The 19,297-nt window shown below is 46.2% G+C and overlaps 6 protein-coding genes across 6 annotated transcripts; 4 read left to right on the top strand and 2 right to left on the bottom strand.

Annotated features, from left to right (window-relative positions):
• Positions 1-845: 845 nt before the first annotated feature.
• Positions 846-2,896, bottom strand: I302_107561 (uncharacterized protein; the record flags this gene model as incomplete). Its single annotated transcript, XM_065870481.1, has 5 exons — positions 846-1,031; positions 1,202-1,262; positions 1,333-1,664; positions 1,762-2,453; positions 2,548-2,896. The coding sequence occupies 5 exons, from the start codon at positions 2,894-2,896 to the stop codon at positions 846-848; spliced, it is 1,620 nt and encodes a 539-aa protein (XP_065726553.1).
• A 1,341-nt stretch (positions 2,897-4,237) lies between these two features.
• Positions 4,238-5,976, top strand: I302_107560 (uncharacterized protein; the record flags this gene model as incomplete). Its single annotated transcript, XM_019193309.1, has 5 exons — positions 4,238-4,429; positions 4,596-4,812; positions 4,884-4,992; positions 5,084-5,341; positions 5,487-5,976. 5 exons carry the CDS (start codon positions 4,238-4,240, stop codon positions 5,974-5,976), a joined length of 1,266 nt encoding a protein of 421 aa, XP_019044786.1.
• A 749-nt stretch (positions 5,977-6,725) lies between these two features.
• On the bottom strand, positions 6,726-11,589 carry I302_107559 (uncharacterized protein; the record flags this gene model as incomplete). Its single annotated transcript, XM_019193310.1, has 23 exons — positions 6,726-6,810; positions 6,888-7,132; positions 7,210-7,294; positions 7,343-7,500; positions 7,563-7,619; positions 7,683-7,747; positions 7,928-8,060; positions 8,118-8,138; positions 8,198-8,316; positions 8,370-8,398; positions 8,450-8,549; positions 8,668-8,790; positions 8,844-8,985; positions 9,043-9,231; positions 9,289-9,403; positions 9,463-9,656; positions 9,723-9,837; positions 9,890-10,026; positions 10,085-10,284; positions 10,334-10,733; positions 10,803-10,856; positions 10,914-11,294; positions 11,365-11,589. 23 exons carry the CDS (start codon positions 11,587-11,589, stop codon positions 6,726-6,728), a joined length of 3,372 nt encoding a protein of 1,123 aa, XP_019044787.1.
• Positions 11,590-13,105: 1,516 nt separating this feature from the next.
• Positions 13,106-13,321, top strand: I302_107558 (uncharacterized protein; the record flags this gene model as incomplete). Its single annotated transcript, XM_065870480.1, has 1 exon — positions 13,106-13,321. One exon carries the CDS (start codon positions 13,106-13,108, stop codon positions 13,319-13,321), a length of 216 nt encoding a protein of 71 aa, XP_065726552.1.
• A 230-nt stretch (positions 13,322-13,551) lies between these two features.
• On the top strand, positions 13,552-14,544 carry I302_107557 (uncharacterized protein; the record flags this gene model as incomplete). The annotated part of the gene is made up of 1 exon (XM_019193311.1): positions 13,552-14,544. The coding sequence occupies one exon, from the start codon at positions 13,552-13,554 to the stop codon at positions 14,542-14,544; it is 993 nt and encodes a 330-aa protein (XP_019044788.1).
• Positions 14,545-16,332: 1,788 nt separating this feature from the next.
• On the top strand, positions 16,333-19,032 carry I302_107556 (uncharacterized protein; the record flags this gene model as incomplete). The annotated part of the gene is made up of 7 exons (XM_019193312.1): positions 16,333-16,603; positions 16,696-16,712; positions 16,772-16,883; positions 16,959-17,290; positions 17,349-18,399; positions 18,471-18,551; positions 18,623-19,032. The coding sequence occupies 7 exons, from the start codon at positions 16,333-16,335 to the stop codon at positions 19,030-19,032; spliced, it is 2,274 nt and encodes a 757-aa protein (XP_019044789.1).
• Between the last annotated feature and the right edge of the window lie 265 nt (positions 19,033-19,297).

The following is a 19,297-nucleotide window of genomic DNA, read 5'->3' as shown; positions in this document are numbered from 1 at the left end:
TGGATGGTACTGTATGGCGGTATGGGATATCCGTTGTCCCTCGTTGGTGCCAAGTGGAGTGATGGGTGTACCGGAACTAGGCTTCTGTTTGGAGGTGAACACGTTGATGATGCTGAGGAGGGTCGACAAGACAAGTTACAGGTATGATGTGTACAAGATAGTATGAAGCTATATTAGGGACTACCTAAAGTATACCTCGGATGGATATCTCACTCGTTCACTCGAAGCCAGGCAGAGAGAATGAGCTCTGACGAGTAGAGTGAGATTAAGGGATCAAAATTCACAGATGAGATTTCTGAAAAAAGTTCAGCTCAGATGTTCAATTACGTAATTATGTGAAGCCTTTTGCTTGATGGACTTGTGGTGAGATGACCTCATGAGAAAATGAGGGAGAGAGTGGATGTATTGGATGTACGAGTATACATCGGATCTGGATCTTATAGAGACAGAACAGATGGGGAAGATGGGAAGAACGAAAAGGTAATGTATTTCAAAGTATGGAGGATGTGCCAAAGGACCCATGATCACCCACGTTTGTTATCTGAGCAGATAGACAAACAGATTTAAGAGGCTTTCCCCTTTCCCGTCTGATGGAAGAAAAGATGGTCATTGATCATGGTAGGCTACTCTGCTATCGGTAGAACAGAACAGACAGGCTTCTGATGACACCGATAAAGATGCATCTTCCTGTGCTTCCCACGGCAGATAGAGAGTGATTCCCAACTCAACAGAAACTCTGGTAAGAGACTTGAGGTATTCATATCCGAATGGTTCTAGCTCAGGAAACTGATATGTTGCATATACCCTTACCACTTTCTCACCCTTCCAACCGACGCATCAACGCATCACCTCTTCCTCCTACTTCCTCCTCCCCCCGCAGTACCAGTAACATTCCTATTCCCCACTTTACCCGCTCCACCTTTACCCAACCCAACCTTGGGTCTACACAAATTACACCACCATTTCCCAGTTGGAGGTTGTTCCAATCCTAGACATGAGAGATGGAACCATTCCAGAGGACATTCTTCGTTCTATAGTAGGAGGAACAAACTTGTTAGCGATGATCAGATCATCGGGCCATGCAAGGGATCTATCTGTTCTTGTACATATCCTCGGTTATATTGTAATCTTCTCTTATACCGATGTACGATTCTCTCAAAAATCTGATTGTTATGCGAAGCAGATACAACTCATCACTCACCTCGCATCCTATCATCTGCCCATATGAAACCTGATTGCAATAACAATACTTCGGTTCGTTCCTGCAAACCCATCCTACCATCAGCTTCCAACTTTACTATGAAAGATAGGGGATACCAAGAATGGACATACGGATCAGCAGGGATATTCCATTCCGCCGGTACCACGCCCTCCTGGCTCACAACAATCTCTTCCGGCTGGTTGACAACCCCTTTCTTACCCTTCTTCTTCTTCCCCTTCCTTGATCTCCCACCAGCACCACCTCCTAGACCCAAGACCAGCTCTTCCTCTCCTTCTCCTCTTTCCGCACCGTCGGCGGTGTTGGGCAACGTACCACTATCCCCTGCCAGGTTGAGAGCATCATCGACATTGGTAGATGGGAGAGTGGATGTTCTGAGGCCAAGGAGGATGGCAGCTTCTTGGGCTGTTAGGGCCGAATCTAGTGCTCGGATATGTCGGTCGATCTGGTAGATTTCGCATCTTAAAATCAGCTTGTTACTCTATGAACGGGAATTTACATTCTTCGATTCCAGGAAAGTTGGAAGGTGGAGTCGCACGCACAGCATTGTACGCCCCAACAGCTACAGCCACCTTCTCCTCAGCTGTCCTAACCACCTCTCTACTCAATCTAGCAATCTCCGGCAGATGTGCATGAGGTCCATCAGGTCTTTTGCGTTTTTTGTCGGTACTGGATCCAGCTGTACTCTCACTGTTCCCGTTCACTTGCGTTTGAGCAGGAATGACTTGTTGATCTTCAGTAAAAACGTTGATCTGATATTGATTCTGAGTTTGATCCTCGCGATGGGGGAATTCCAATCTTGGTGGAATAGTTTCTACTCCCTCTTCCTCCTTCCTATCCCCACCTTCACTTGCGGCATGATCCTGAGTTTCAACGGGAATCAATAATCCACCTTGTCCATCTGGTTGAGGTACACCCTCTGTGACCTGTCTCCCTTCTACCAGATCTTTATCATCTTCTTTTTCCTGCTCAGCTTCTTTAGCATATTCGCCCGTACCTATCAACGGGTCTGATCCTGATTGATCCTTCATCTCTACATCCTGATCCTTGTCTTCCGGACTGTTGACTTGGTCCTTGACTTCGATCGTTTCCACTTCTTCTTCTTCTTCCTCGTCCTCTTCCTTCCCCTGAGTTACGATTTCAGGAGTATCCCTCGACTTGCGCAATTGTTTTTCCAGCTCTAGACGTTCGGTCACATATCGTCTCGTCAATTCATGTAATCGTTGAATCTGGGCTGATCATATATTAATTCATCACAAGTCAGCTCCCAGCTCCTCCGTTCTCCTGTACACATAGAGAGGTATTTGACAAGAAGATAGATGACCCACCCAAACACCCATCGTCCAATTCCCTCAACAACCTAAAATTCCTATGCAACTCCAAAGGCAACTGCTCAACCATCTCATAATGATCCGCCGCAAAGTCCTGCCAAGCTTCCAGTTCCGCCTCTACCTCAGCTTCTTTACTAGTCTCGACATCTCCCTTCACATCATCCGCATGATCCTCTTTGAGGCGAGTCGTCGGCTTTTCAGGAGAGGGCGCCAAGGGGTCTGGGGAGCTTTCGAGAAGTTGGATCTGGGTTTGTCGCTTTGATTGGGATCTCTTGGGGGTATTGGATGTGTTGGCGGCGGGTCTGGAGGATGGGGAGGGGGTGGAAAGGGATTTACGAGGGGGCATGGTGGTTGTAGATAGCCAGCATGGAGCTTATGCTCTGTGATGTGATGGTGTTGTAGGTGTTGGTAGGACTGAACGAGAACATTAACCTTGACTTGTGGTACAGAACGCGTACGAGAGGGTCATGCATGTACAAGCTTCCTCCACTTTGAATTAGGTGTGTGCGCATCTTACCATGGTATTTAGGCACACGACTCACGTTGAGCTCTTTCAGCCACGTGGGGGTCATGAGCGCAGTTTCAGGGGTAAGGGGTCACATCAATCTGGGGTTGTTTACTTATTTGCACCTGAAACAGGGTAGGGTCGAAACAATCTCGAATCAACAACAGTCAATCTGGAATCAACAAACATAAGATACATCACATCGGTTGGTTATGTTCACTCGACTGAGGTTCACAAACATCGTCATCCTTGAAATTCGAGACTCTCGAACAGATCAGGTCGATCTCCAACTCCAGCTATGCAAGAAGTAGAGCAAAGTCATGGATATGCATGCATGAGCAAGGTAGGAGGGAGCAGTAAGCTGTGTCGACGAGGCACATGTCCATGCTCGACTCACAACGTTTGATTCGTCATTTGATGATCTGTGCTTGTGTTTAGTAGTAGTATCCTTTAGCACGCATTAAAGTGCAATTCTCTCACCCCTAGACCATTTGACGAAACGTCCTACCATTCTGTCATTCATCCTTTCATCCTTTCATCTTTCGTCTCTTTCTTTCTTTCCATTCTCATCACAATCAAAATACATCGCAGCAATATACCAAACCATACTTGACCTTTATACATTCATTACACCCAACATTCAATACTCAACAGCATCGACAAAGGGAAGAAAACAGAAAAGGCTAGGCAACATCAGTCACAGCCAGCTTTGAAATCCAAATTAACCAACCAACGCAACGACCCTTGGACTTACTTCTTGTCTCAGCATCATATTTTCACAAACACCACATAGCCACCCCTCATAATATCATACCGTAGAGAGGGGTGTTGTTTATCCCTCATTCTCATGGACACTATCGTTATACCCTAATTCTCATCACTCTTGTATACTTGGGAAACAGAAGAGCATCACAAAGGATAGGATAGCCTAGACAGCCAAACGGACGGTCATCAAAGGATCCAAGCGTTCAATCCTCTCTTCACTCAGGGTAACACATTAGACACTCAACGCTGTGGTAAACACTCTTTTATCTTTCCTTTACACTCTCACCAACACATCTAGACTTACCGGATCACACCCTCATCCTCTTCTCTGGACAGTATCCTCGACCAATCCAACTTTACACTTTCATCGCTCGACATTATCGACTTTCCGCTATAGGCTATAGACAAACGCACATCATGAAAATATCAACCACCCTCCCCATCCTCTTATTGCCCTTTGCGCTTGCCCATGCACATGGTATCGCCCCGGCTCATGGTCATCTTGGAAGGAGAAATAATTCACTGAGAAGTGTACGTGCCAAGGAGTTGGAAGGGAGACAACATTCTGGTGGGTTGTTAGGTGGATTGGTGGATGATGATTCTACTTCTGTGAGTTTGAGTATCCTATCACCATCTGAGCATGCACAATTTATTCGTCGGACGATGCTATACGATCGTTCCTCCCAGCATATAAGTCTGAAATAGATATCACCCCCTGTATACCTTCCTAAGGATATCGCCGTTGATTGACGCTTACATCCACTCCAACACACAGGGCACATCAACCCATTCTTCAACTACTGCTCGAACGACCATCTCACCCACCACTACCTCCTCTTCCTCTACTCTGATATCAACAGAGAAGAACGAGGATGAAGAGACCACAACCAACGCAATCTCAAGGATCACTACCAGTGCTACCGGTCTCACAACACCTTCGCCAACTGGGTCTTCTTTAGTATCTGCCTCTCTCGGTGCATCGATCTCAGCTTGTGAGTTGCACAACTGTCTTCCTTTGCATGGCCGCATTGGCGATTTATTGATTAGCCGACCTTGCGAATAGCCTCTTCAATCGTATCCTCAGCGAATCTCACCTCCAGTGCCAATACAACCTCGACAGAGACTGCCACTTCTACAGCACCTACTTCATCCTCTTCTGAAAGTTCAGCAGCGTGAGTGACTTCATCTCATCTTCGATCCAATATGACCATCTCATATGTACAGAAACTGGTACTATGATACTGACCCCCATCCACGTCGCAGCTCCGTCCAATACACAACAGACGCAGCAGGTCAAACCCAACTGGTCACCGTCATCCTCACAGCAGCAGCAGCCACCGCCGCGGAATCGACCGCCTCTTCCACTTCCTCTGCTAAGCCCAAAGATGGGGGTGACTCCATCCCTACCGCCGCTATCATAGGTATCAGCGTTGGTGTGGGTGTGGTCGTCATTGCCTTGATCGCATTTGCGGTGTGGAGGATGAAGAGGAGGAATGGGGATGAAGATGAGGCGATCAGATGGTGAGTTACTCTCCTGATCTTCGATCTAAACTAATCCCTCAGAGAGACAGAGAAACAGAAAGAGTACAATGGATATTGTCGGCTTGACTGCCAATGGAATCGAAGAGAAAAGCCCAATGCTGATTGATCTTACCCCCTGATACAGGCCCGAGCTTAATCGCCACGGCGACTCAGACGCACACCACGCCCTCCCCGCCCGTCAAACAGGCCAACACGGCTTCGAGACCAATCCTCTCTCCCGATCACTCTCCAACTCTTCGTCCATCTTCGCCCCCTCCTCCACCGCTCAACTGACCTCGGGTGCACCCCCAATGGCATTGAACGGCTCATCATTCGGCGCATCCAGCTCGTTGGAGGATGAATATATGAATGAGAAGCAGAGTGTTCATTCGCACGGACATAGCCACGAGGCGAGGAGTCACGACGATCATGATAATTATACGTCGATGCCTCCTCCTGTCTTACCTCAGATGTACGATCATGGACATGGCCATGGACATGCTGGACAGATGGATGATGGTGAGGAGGATCCATATGGGGGGATGAGTATGGCAAATGATCAACATGTCACGATGCCTAATCCGCATGATATGCCATATCAGGGTCAAGGGAGACCTGGATTCAGATTGGAGTAGATGAGCAAGTAGGAGAAAGAAACGAAACGCAATGAAGATAGTAAAACAATTTGAGATAATCGAGAATTCTGGAGCTGGGAGTGAGACGAAGACGAAGAGCGAGACGTTGTCTGGAACAACATTTGTATACAGTACAGTAAATCATCATTTCTTGATTATTCCATTTCCATTTCTATTCATTTCTTGATTCATCAAGATAAAGTAAACATCATTGTTTCCATTCTTTGATTTTATATTATATACTCTGTCTATACCTTTTATCTGTTCTCCGTCAGTCCAATAACCGGATTGAGAAAGATGGAAGGGACCAGTCAGTTTATTCAATCCATTCGCATTGTTGATATTCCTTATATTTTATTATATTACGAACCAATCATATGAATTACGCTCAAGTTACTCAGACTCGCACGCTTACTGGGACTCATACTGTGTACTCGTACTTATTCTGGATGTGACGCAACACAAGCACAGGCAAGAAGTAAGAGCAATCATCGCTTTGCTCCCAATCTCAATCACAATCACGATCAACTGGAAGATTGGGCTCGCAAGGTGACATATATAAACTTTCATACAACTCGTAAATCATATACATTCTACTTCGTTTCTCATGTACTAAACGTAAATCTAAGATACAACGACCTCTTATAATGTCATCTCATGATAATCGTAAGTATCATAAAGTAAAGGGGGGTAAATCACCAAAAACGAGACGAGACGAGGTATCACCATCACCCTTTCACCACTTCACCTTATCTCTCACCCTTCACATCCCCAGCCATCCCAGCCAACTGAATCAACTCTGACCAAAATACCCACGCGAAACTTATCAAAGGTCTACCATCATACGTCCACTATCAGCTCTCACTTCTGTCCCTGCACAGTGTAAGAAGCAAAGATGCGGAGGAACTCACTTAGGCCTCAAATCCTCTTCGTACTTCTCCTCATCCTCTTCTTTCACATGAGCATGCCATTCGCCCATCGATAATTGTCTTTCCCAATCTTGGACGTATTCCTTCTCGTACGTCAGGGCATAACAATGTCTAGCTACCATCTGAGCAGGGGTGAGCTTGGTTCGGAATTCGATATTCGCTATTGCTTCCATCGCCATTTGACGGGTATCTGTTATGAGGATTTGATAGCTGTCTCTGAGGGGTTCCTATCGTATGCAGCATATCACATCTGTCAGCTGGTTCCATCGCACAGTTTTTACAAGACTCTAGCTGATCAGCTCACATTTAGATTCTGGTCTCTGGCCCTCTTCCTTCGTTTGTTTTTGATTGCTATACCAGATGGAATCTCAGGCTCGAACACTCGATATCTATACTTCCTATCAGCCAGAGCTCGATCGCGGGTGAAATGGACCCACCTCCTCATGTCATATTGTAGAGACTTTTCGTAATAGGCTTTGACGGGTTTCAGTCTCGCCAACAAGCTTGTATGAATGGGAAACTGAGTGATTCGAGCTTCTGCAGGGTAGTTGAGCTGCCTTATATCGCAGGGGGAGAAGTGGGGATCTGGCTGGACCTGTAACCAGAGGAGGTGTAAGTTGTATCACATGGCATACAGCGGGCAATCTAACAACTCACAATCCTAAATAATTCGCCCAAAACACCATTACTGGTATAGGTCTTCTTGACATCGTCCTGTATTTCGGAGTCAGCTTAGCCAACGCATACCCAGAAGGATGGGCCGTAGAATTGACTCACCTTGTCCATGAAATCAGGCCACGTTCTGGGTCGCAGATTGGGGGGCAATGTTGCGGCAATACCAGCTCAATAAATGTCAGCTATTGCTCAATCATCCTCAATGAAAGCGAAGCTTACTTTTCGCGAAGTCCACGCTGTTTCATAGATAATCATCGGAAGGTCAGTCAATAGACAAATTTATGGTGTTATCATATAATTTCGTGAAGAAGCTTACGCAGTCTATCATATCACTAATGTCAGCTCACAGGATCTCATGATAAGGATAGAAAGATCACGTACAGAATGAATGTCAGATAATGCCAAACAATCATCATGGAAAGGCGTGAGGGTATCAGACAGAGCAAGATGACAATTATCCACTTGGCCAAGCACGTCGTTCTATAGCGTTTCGATCAGCATTGCACCATCATGAGATCCGGAGATGGGCAGTCTTACCAAAATATAGGAGACAAAATTCTACATCGGGAGGCAACACGTCAGTGCTACTTCACTCTAGTGAGCTTTGGTCAACTTACTTCGTTCAGGTGAGCTTGAGTGACCTTGTGAACCTTGATAGGTGCCGGAGCCTCGTAGTGCATTGGATCGTACACATTGAGAGGGCGCACAAATCGTTGGTCCCATATCAGGGTGTAGTCTATTCACAACATCAGAGTAAGGACACAAACAAAAACGAACGATAGAGCTTACCGTCACCATCTAGATCGCCTCCTCCGAGCCTGAATCGAGGTCAGAATCAGTACAACTACGTGCGAATGGCTGACACTCACATGCTTGGCAAGTCCCGTTCGCCTTGCACGTTAAAGACGATGACATTCTTGAGATGCCTCAATTTGGGATTATCAACAGCACGAGCGCGTCTCACATCACCTGCGAAAGACTTTCAGCTTCGAGCTTGAAGGACCTAGCGTTGACCGTAAGCTTACCGGGATGTACTAAACAACATGAGTCAGCAGGAATTCAACGGTGTGATTGTCAAGGTACTTACAAGCTGGAGCACGACAAACTAGAACTTCTCCCAATACAACCTTAGGCTTGGAGCCTTCCTCGTTCTCCTGGAACTGGCAAAAGACTTCCCCTTCTTTCAACGTTCCCGTCTCATCAGCGATACCTAGTCATCATCGATTGTCAGCTGTATCGCAACAATCTGGGAGATTTGCCTACCGATCAAGAACACTCCTCCAGGTAACTTGACTCTAGCTCTCCATTTGAGGTCTTGTAAAGCTCGACATTCGATGATCGATGCGATATCCAGCACGAATGGGTTCTTGTGGAAGCCAGCTTGAATAAGTTGGGCAAGGGGGAACTACGATTTGGTCATTTAGCTGAATATCCCAGATGGTAAAAATATCTATCAGCTCACATCAGAGCACAGCCCAATTAACTGATTATCGTCCTTCGTCATCCTCTTAGCCGCAACACGATCTTTCAGACCCTTGATATGCGAGACTGCCTCGTTGAAGATCTCTACCATCAACTCGCTAGGTACTCCGTTTGCACACATGATATTGATGAATTGTCGATTCAAGAACGCTACTTGATATTTGGCGATCTGAAGAAATGCCGCTCAGCTCGCGTCTACAGTAGAAGCAGGTCATTTCCCACTTACCCTCACGACGTTCAGACGGGTCAGACGACTTTCAAATTTGATAAGGGATTTTCGTAGACGAACTTCATGAGGCTGGGCGAGGTGAGGCCAATAGGCCAATACCCCTTTCGCTCCGCTATGAGTTGATCAGCTTTTGTACCTTGACTTCAAGACGCAATTGCGTATGATTCTCACCCCAACCTGAATTGAATCGCAGAAGGACTGGCATTGAGTCCTTTCTGTTGTCCCAGAGCGGCAGCGGCTTGTCTTAGCACCTCTAGACCTGCTACTGCCACCCCGTCGGTGAAAGTTCGGCCATTCCGTTCGATATCCGGTAGTTGCACACCAACCTTGATATTCATGTCGACTATTCTACTGGTACTGAACGGCTGTAGGAAAGGACGTACGTATGATCAGTCCCTGCTTAGCTAGATCTTTATAGTGAGTACACTTACCAAGCCCATTCGCGCCGCATGTTTTGCGATGACCGTTTCAGTGACAGAGCCCATCCACTTTCGCAGAGCGAGACCATCAATCACATCATGGTTTACGAACCAAATCGCATGCTCTCTAGTGCGGACGAGTTAGCTAAACCAATGCAAAGTGCAAAGTGTTCACTTACTTTTGCTGCGAAGCTGAGGAAGCGACTGGGTAGAACCGTTGTCCCCCAACGACAAGACCATGTTGAAGAGCACGACGAACTCTGGCCATGATTCCGACCTCCGGACGGATGTTATCCATCTGCTTTACGTCTCCAACCTGCATCGTTGATCATCGTTCAGCGATAAGTTACCTCTTCAAGGGAGAAAGAACTCACATATAACTTGTCTTCCTCATCTGTGAATTGGACACGGATGATACCATCAAGACGATCGGCATATTCCCTCGTCACGCTATTGGATGATTCCTGCTGTGGAGGTCCAATCAGGACTCGGGTAGGCGTTACTTGGACGGTCCTGATCAGAACCAAGTGGGAGAGGTTGGGACGTTCTTTCTTTCTGAGATAGGTCGCCGTTTCTATCAACTCTCGTTAGCATGTACTCACCCAATCCTCGCTGATACTCACTTTCCACAACCACCGCAACGTTTCTTATCCTCTCTTGTCTGCTATACATACTTTCGAGTATTTTATCCTGGAAGGTAGAAACGATAGCCACCTGTTGAAGGGCAACCAACAGTGATCCGATATCGGCAGGACGTAGGATGTTGTGGGCAATCAATCCTTCTATCAGGGTTCGAGCAGAGAATCGGATCTTGCTAAGATTAGGTGGCGCGTAGAGCCTCTTCACGGCTTCCGAGTCCAGCTTCTCCACCCTCCAACGAGCACTGGCATTCATGTTGGACATGAGGTTCATTTCTGGATCACTCTCGGCCAATGCTCGAATCCGCTGAGTGCAACCTAGAAGGGTGTTATACTGCCGGTGGTCCATCTGGAAAGTCCACCTGTAGGTGTTCCAGAAGGTAGGCTATTGGAAGATGCAAGGTATCAGTATCGATTGCGTGTTATGATGTTGTCCGCTCATAGCACAACTTACGAAAGCGCATGGACCTTCTGGAATGGATTTGATAGGTCCGGCATCACGTTCGGGCTGGACAGACACTGTGTCAGCTCCGACGTAGCTACCATGTCAATGATGAAGACTCACCACACCAGCAGATATAGCAAAGTCCATGGCCGTAGCTCTCCGACGATCATTTTTGAACCCTCGCCTGTCGGTCTCTCGCATGAGGTGGGCATCCTCGAACTTGAGGAAAAACTTCGGAGGACGTCTACAGCTGACGGTGACCACTACATGAAACTCCCCTCCCACGATCTCATGAGTGACGTAGAATCCATGAGAAGTGATGTCGTCGAATGACAACTCCGCATCTAATGGTCGAAGCGCAGGGGGAAGCTTGTCTCGGGGGAGTTTCATTTCTGCTCTCAGGACTAGCTCTTCCTTCTTGAAGTCGAATGCGATGTAAGATCGTCCGTGGCGGAATTGATCATTGGGATTTTCACCTTTCTCGCAGCCTGCGCCTAGGATCTAGGGGTCATAATGGTATACCGTCAGCTCAAGACCAGATCGGGCACCCAAGAGATGTTGGTTTACATACCTGAGTAAAAGTTCTACCTGTCAATGTACCCATAGCAATAGCTTCAGGCCAGAACTGATACTTTGCGACATCGTGAGCATCCTTCGGCTGGCTTGCAGATTTGCCAGGACGAGGGTCGCTTCGCTGGAAGGGGTATGATGATGTGTGAAGTTGATTGAATGACCTGTTTAATCCATTGAAGAAATTGAATCTGGGTTGAGGAGGTGGGGGAGCGTAGAAGCTCATGTTGTATCTCTTGGTCTACTTTGCAAGATACAAGACTGCCTTTGGGGGACGGTGGGAGAATATCAAGAAGATGGAATGGAATGTTCTTTAGCTGTTTGTATGCGACATGCAGAATTCAATGATGAAAGGATGGGGATTGTATTATTGGATCGTGTTTGATGCTAGTCAGCTGTTTGATGCGATTTGATGGAGGTCAGAGTGAGAGTGGGGGAAATGAAAGGACCCATTCACCCTCGTGTTGAGCCTATCGGAGATGAGTTACCGTTACAAGACAATCACGGCGACTACGAGAGGGAGAAAGCCTGAGCCACTGCCCGTTTCCGAGAGAATATATCATACAGTGGGGTGAGGTGGGAAGGATGATGAGCATATACCACAAGCTGAATGAAAAAATACACAAGGATCGGATGATCTTACCAAGAAAGGTGGGTGAGAGAAAGAAGGAAAGAGGAAAGAGGGTTGATAGGTTGGATATACATGTAAGTACGACGAAATAGCTTGAAAATGTTGGGAAGTGAGTGGTCGGTGAAGTTGCTTTTGTTCAATCAATCTCAGGCACATTGCGAGACGCACGGATCGTTATCAGACCGGACCACGTGGATGGTTGACAAAGGAACAACAAACTGGTTCAAGCACTCGGAGTCGAAGACAACATATCTCTCCTCGAGTACTGGTATCTCATGCTCTGCTGAAATGGCCAAAGTAGAGAAATGTTATACTGCTCTCGATGGGATCATCAATAATCACTCATCCAGATATCCTCTCCTACATCTTCCGTCATGCCGACACCCAATCCCTCTCAAGAAGCATGCAAGTCTCCTGGTCATTCTTCGCACTCGCTTCTCCCCTTTTATACTCCAACATCTCCATCACACCCGATAACGTCGACTCAATCTTCAGAGGAGCAAATACCGGTCCAATGATCTACTCGGACTGCACCGAACGAGAGATGAAGCGTGACCTCCTTGGCTTGGTGAAGAACCTCTCGGTGAAAAAACATGAGAGTTGTGATAATGTGGGATGTAGAAGATGGAAAGAAACAAATATCAGACTCCCATCGTTGAAGATACTTCGAACATATCTAAGCCAGACGGACCGAAGCGCACTGTACTGTTCTTGATTATCTGGTCTGGAACCGGACACTTGGGTCGTAAGAAATAATACTCGTTTAGCGGCTATTCAACCTTACATCGGAGTTGCCGAGAGGATGCCTCGAACAGTCAAGAAGGTAGTCATAACCTTTAGACATCTAGAGGATCTGATAATCAACAATGATTTCGTCCTGGGATCCGATCAACGTGTTATATATTGAGGGATCAACCTGGACTTGGAGATAATTTTGATATTTTGGACCCACGGACCATCCCATAAATGGAATAACAACAAGGACAAGGACGACGCAGATGCAGAACCATATTTGGACGAAGAAGATATCGAAAATATAGTGCAGCAGCTTACGATATGTGCTTCGGTACCTGCCAAACGTCTGATCATCTGTAATCTAGATAAGCTAGCTATGGAAAGTAGGACCTCGAGTGAAATTCAGAAATTCGTGAGCAGTCAGATAGAAGGGACGATGAAGGATTGGTTGGGTCGTATAGGAAGGCAGCGGGAGATCAAAGATAGGTTGGGTGTGATTGAGTATATGGGTTTTGAGCAGTATCTGAGACAAGAGAATTGGGACGGCGAGTTTGATCGAGAGGAAGTGCAGTCTTGGTTAGAGGATTATTGATCGGATTTTATATCTCTTCTGTCCCTGTGTGTGTGTGATCCATGCACACAACAAAGGAGCCAAGAGTGTAACTCAAGGGAGTAGGAGCATCTCTGCTTCCTTTGTTGATGGAAAATTTTCATTGTCATGCATCATCACACATATAGGACACTTAAATCCATAGAAGTAATGCAAAGATGGGAGTTCACCACCCGATATCAACCTGTGTCTTCACACAAAAACTTGATTCGATGTCTGAGCAATCACCCACCAGATTGAACCCCCTAACCCACCCGGATATCCTATCTCACATCCTGCGTTACGTTGATCAATCAACACTATCAACAAGTATGCGAGTATCATGGGCGTTCTTCCATGTAGCTGCACCATTCCTTTATTCCAAACTCTCCATCATCCCCAACAACGCCGACTCAATATTCCGAGCAGTCACCATAGATCACATTACCTCATCTTCTATTACGGAGAGAAGGGGAAGCATGAAGCGCAATTTGTTTGGACTAGTCAGAAATTTGAGCGTTGGGTGTGAGGAAGATTGTAATGGTCCAAAATGCAGGAAGTGGAGTGACGAGATCGATTTCCCTTCCTTGGAGATACTTCGATTATGGATCAACCCGTACTCCACCGGCTACATGGACTGTTCATGGCTATCGACCCTCAGTCCTAAACGGAAGTTGATCGTCAGGGACGTACAATACCTATCTAATGGAGAACCATTCAATTTTCTCCCTTGTCACTTATTACGCACCGCACAGAAGCTTGTCCTCACAATGAGAAGTTTCAAGAATCTCAGAGAAACCAATCATCGTATCCTATCTTCATCTTCTACTTCACCTTGTCCACGACATACCATCAATCCTGATATTGAGATAGTTCTGATATTCTGGACGGACCGTCCTTCGGAGAAGTGGTTACATGGATCATACGATTCTCCGTTGAACAGCTACGAGGTTGATAATATCCTTGAACAGATTACGATATGCCTATTAGTAGATGTTAGAAGGTTTATTATCTGCAATGTCGACAAGCTTGCACTTTCAGATGGGTTCTTCAGGGATAGATTGGAAGGTATGGTTCGCAGAGTATCAAGTGGGAATGGTGTAGCAGAAGATCAGGCTCAGAAGATATTGGGCAAGATCGAATTTATGGCGTTCGAAGAGTACTTGGGCAAGGAGGAGTGGCAAGGTGAATTCGATGATGATGAGGTAGAACGATACCAGTATTAGAGCGGTGATGCATGTATCGATCCCTCGAGTGGCGACATGTTTACATCCGATCCCAGGATTTACTGTACATCGATGATCCCTGGACCCAGCTGGAATCGATGACGGAATGACTGACGATCATTCTCATTCTCATATCTGGAGATGATCCAACAAGCTTCTTTCCTCATTCGGTGAAATTTCAATCTAACTCTCATGGTGATTGTACGTTAACCTCGCAGCTGCTCATTCCAATACCGAGTTACTGCGATTCTAAAAATGGATATGCACCAGATCAGTGGAATCGATGTACTGTATCGTACCAGATCTAGACCAATCCGAGCCACGACAATCCGATAATTTAAGAAAAAGAAAATTGAACGATTCATGGTGCAGCTTATCCTTGAGACATTAGTATTTGATGATAGTCTAACCACGTTCGGCGGTTTCCACGTTTTATTTTGGGAATACTGCGAGCGCAGTTGCGTCCGAATCGCCGATATTTACTCGCTCACACATTAAGTATTGGACTTGGATTTCTACCGTTGAGAGCTCCTCGAGTAGTAAGGTATCGTGGAGGGTCTCTCGTTTCCATTGAGACGAGCTCGGGATGCACATCCCATCCTCCAGCCTTGGATAAGCATGTCCACGTTCACACAGTGTGGCTTCTCTTTACAGCATCTGCATTCGCTCCCTAGGAGAAATGATGTAAACAAACAAAATGGATGACCGGAACGTCTTCGGATTAAATGTACAGTTCATGGTATTTACCGAAAACGGCCTCGCAAACATGTAAACAAAGGAAATGATTTCAGGGTTCTAAGAGAGTCTACAGCGACGCAAGGCGGAAGCGGAGGATGTACCGTCGATTGGGTTATAACGTAAGTCCCATCGGATGATCGACAGAGAAGGCACCACACTTTATTTTCTTTGTGTTTATCTTCGTTTCACTTGCTCACTCTGTTATCACGTTAATAATGATATATCATTCAGCAACATTATGATATATCATTAAGACACTGTATACAAAAAAGCTTAACACCCCTTGCAACCTCCTGGGACCTAACGCTTGTAATATGGCGTCTTGTTAGAGAGTTTAATCTACCTGGACCCTTTTCAGAACATGACTGATACGATTCTATTCCTGTCCTATCTCACCGTGGAAGGAATGCCAAGGATGGGTGGCGTCCATAACCGCTCTTCTTCATGTTCGGTACCATATGTTTGATAGGTAGTGGAGCCAAACAAACTCTTCAAACCCGATCTTCTGTCTTTCTTCTCGGTTTTGTTTTTGTTTTTATTTTTGCTTTCGTCTTCACTCCTTTCACCTTATCTTTTACTTTATACCCTCCCCTCCCCTTTCCGTTTCTTCGCTGTACTGCACCTCACCTTTCTTGAAGAAAGTTATTAATTTTCGGAGTCGGAGTTGGAAAAGACGCTAAGACGTCAGATTCTGAAACATTCCATTCATCTTTCCCAATCTTAAAGATACGGTAGACTAGACGATCGAGAGACAGAAGAACTGGTTCCTTCGTCTGACGATTGATAAACAACCGACACGATAAACAACTTATAAAAGCTATCCACCCACCCACCCTTCCTTCGATTTCGCCTCTCCATCCTTCTTTATCCTCAAGATTCTCCTATCTATAGGTATAGAAGTAACCATAATCAACTCTCCACGGTCCAACTTCGAATACCCCACGTACTTTCAATCATCAAGGTCAACAACTACTCTAAGGCTCTTATAATACTTGACAGATCTTCCTTGCATCTTGGCGCAATCAGTGATATAGAATCAGAATTAGCAAGATGCTGGGACAAACTGCCATTATCGCTTTGGCAGCATTCTTGACACTAGTCGACGCTCATCCTCACCAAATTAGAAAGGCATCTTCGGCTCACCATGTCGACAAGAGAGCTACCACAGCACCGACCGTGAAGGGATGGACATATTCGGGATGTGTGATTGATGGTGGAGCTAGGGCATTATCTGCGAAGAACATGATCAACGGAGGCATGACCGCTGAGATGTGTACTTCTTGGTGTGCGGGTCAGGGTTACGTTTATGCCGGTTTGGAAGGTGAGTAATGACCAATTCTATCGTTACTCTGGAATTGTAATGTAATCTCATGGGACTGATATCTTTATCTCGGTGAATTGCGAATCTCGTAGCCAAAAATCAATGTTTCGTAAGTTTGTCAAGTCCCGGTCCAGATCGCGATAACGCAGCTGATGTCTCGGATCACAGTGTGACAGCCAGTTAAGAAATGGACTTGGGACTTCTACTGCAGAATCGGAATGCAATTACCAATGTACGGGTGATGCCACCCAGCCTTGTGGAGGGTACTATCGAATGAATCGTGAGTATTCCTCTTTGCAACTGGCCGGGCGAATCGAAGATTCATTCTGGGTAACTTACCTGTTTGTTGCTGTAGTGTACCGATCCGGCTCAGCAGCTGCACCTACATCTTCGAAAGCCTCCACGACCAGTACATCTACCTCTAAAACTTCCACAACTACTGCAAAGACTTTTACCACCACAACCTCAAAAGCTTCCACTACTACCACTAAGACTACTTCTGCTACCACCGCTACGGTCACCGAACGAGATTCCGCGGCAACCTATTATGGCTGTTACCAAGATTCGTCCTCTAGCCGTCTCATGAACAGTGCCTCCACTGAATCTTCCTCAATGACTCCTAGTGTTTGTCAGACGTTCTGTAGTAGCAAGGGATACTCTTTAGCAGGTGTTTCGTATGGTAAACAGGTGAGTCGATACCTCGAGAGACACGTGGGAGTCTTAGCTGATACGAAACACCCCGTAGTGCTTCTGCGGTAACTCTGTCGATCAAACCAAGAAACAATCTTCGGAATCAGGTTGTTCATACGCTTGTACCGGCGACAAAAACCAGAAATGCGGTGGATTCTGGTACCTCAACATATACAGTTCAAGTGGTACCATCTCCGTCTCTAGTGCAGTCACCTCTACCACAAGCACCAGTACAACTTCCAAAGCTTCCAGTGTCAGTACCACGTCAAAGTCCTCCAGTACAAGCACGACTGCCACTTCTACGACGTCTGCTGGGCCCGTCGCTTCTTCAGCTATCGGAGCTCCTTCACCGCCTGCTGCCACCGGAACTAAACAGCTGTTCGCCCACCATATGGTCGGTAACACATATTCATACTCCCAATCTACCTGGGCAGACGATATCAGCCAAGCGTACGCAGCAGGTATCGATGGCTTCGCACTTAACTACGGTGGAGATTCTTGGCAGCCTGCTAGACTTAGTGATGCTTATGCCGCCGCTACTGCCCAAGGAAAATTCAAGATGTTCTTATCTATGGATGTCTCGTCCTTGGGATGCGGGTCCACGACCGATGCTCAGAACTTGGTCAACACCATCGCCACGTACGCCAACAACACCGCGCAAGCTAAAGTAGGCGGCAAAGTCTTGGTATCTACCTTTGCAGGGGAGAGCTGTAAATTTGGTCAATCCACTTATCAAGCAGCTTGGAACTACTTTGATACCCTCATCAAAGCTAAATCGATCGATATCTACTTCGTTCCAGCTGTATTTGCGGATACCAGTACTTTCGCCAACAGTACGTGGATGGATGGTGAATTCAACTGGAACTCTGCTTGGCCCATGGGTGGCTCTGCACTCGGCACATACTCCGATACGAGCTACATGAGTGCTTTGGGCTCGAAAGGATACATGGCTGGTGTATCACCTGCATTTTTCACTTACTACTCTCCCTCTACATGGAACAAGAACTGGATTTACAGAGGGGATGATTGGTTATTGGCTAGAAGGATGGAACAGATCATCCAGATGAGAAACCAATTTGATCTTGCTGAGATCATCTCTTGGAATGGTGAGTCGATGATCACTTTCGATCCAGACTAAGACGACAATGTACGAGAACTGACGGTGCTTCAATGATAGATTACGGAGAATCACACTACATCGGTCCCATCCGAGCTGATCAACCCAACTCCCAAGGATGGACCAACGGTATGCCTCACAGTGAGTACACGCTCATCTACTATATCACCCACCCTTGAATCAAAAGAGCTGACTTGAACTTCGCTTCACAGCTGCCTGGCTCGAAGTGATCAAATACTACGCCCCAGCATTCAAGACCGGTTCCTACCCCTCAGCCAACGATCAATTAGTCCTATGGACCAGACCTCACCCCAAAGCTGCTACGGCCACATCACCCTCAATGTCCAGACCAACAGGATGGGACAACACCGATGATCTGCTGTATGTCTGGGTAGTCCTGAAATCAGCAGCAACAGTCACCGTCACATCAGGTTCCAACACCGCTTCCTGGAACCTCAACGCGGGGGTGAACAAGGTATCGGTCAAATCTGCTGCTGGTACCATCAGTGCCAAGATTGTACGAAGTGGATTTACCGTCAAGTCATACGATTCTACTGGCTCTTTCACCTATACAACCTCGCCAAGTGATTACAATTACAATTATTTCGTAGCTTCTGCGTAAAATTGAGCATCCAACAATACATCTTCTGAAATATCTCCTTAGAAACTTGATCTGATTTTATACCTTGTTCCATATTTATACCCGATTTGACGACTACCCCTCTAGATCTTGTTCCTTTCTTTGCTTCTCTCTTCGATTTCATACAAATATACATATAGATACTGGGTTAATTGGCGTACCATACTAAATATGGGACATTCCGGAGGGTTAAACATGGGATTATACAGAGATAAATGGGCTATAATGACTTTATGCAGTGCATTTT

The sequence above is a fragment of the Kwoniella bestiolae genome, chromosome 6 (genome assembly GCF_000512585.2).
Source record: "Kwoniella bestiolae CBS 10118 chromosome 6, complete sequence".
Classification (NCBI taxonomy): Eukaryota; Fungi; Basidiomycota; class Tremellomycetes; order Tremellales; family Cryptococcaceae; genus Kwoniella; species Kwoniella bestiolae.
Note: the sequence above shows the minus strand (reverse complement) of the source record. Positions and strands in the feature narration are given on the sequence as shown.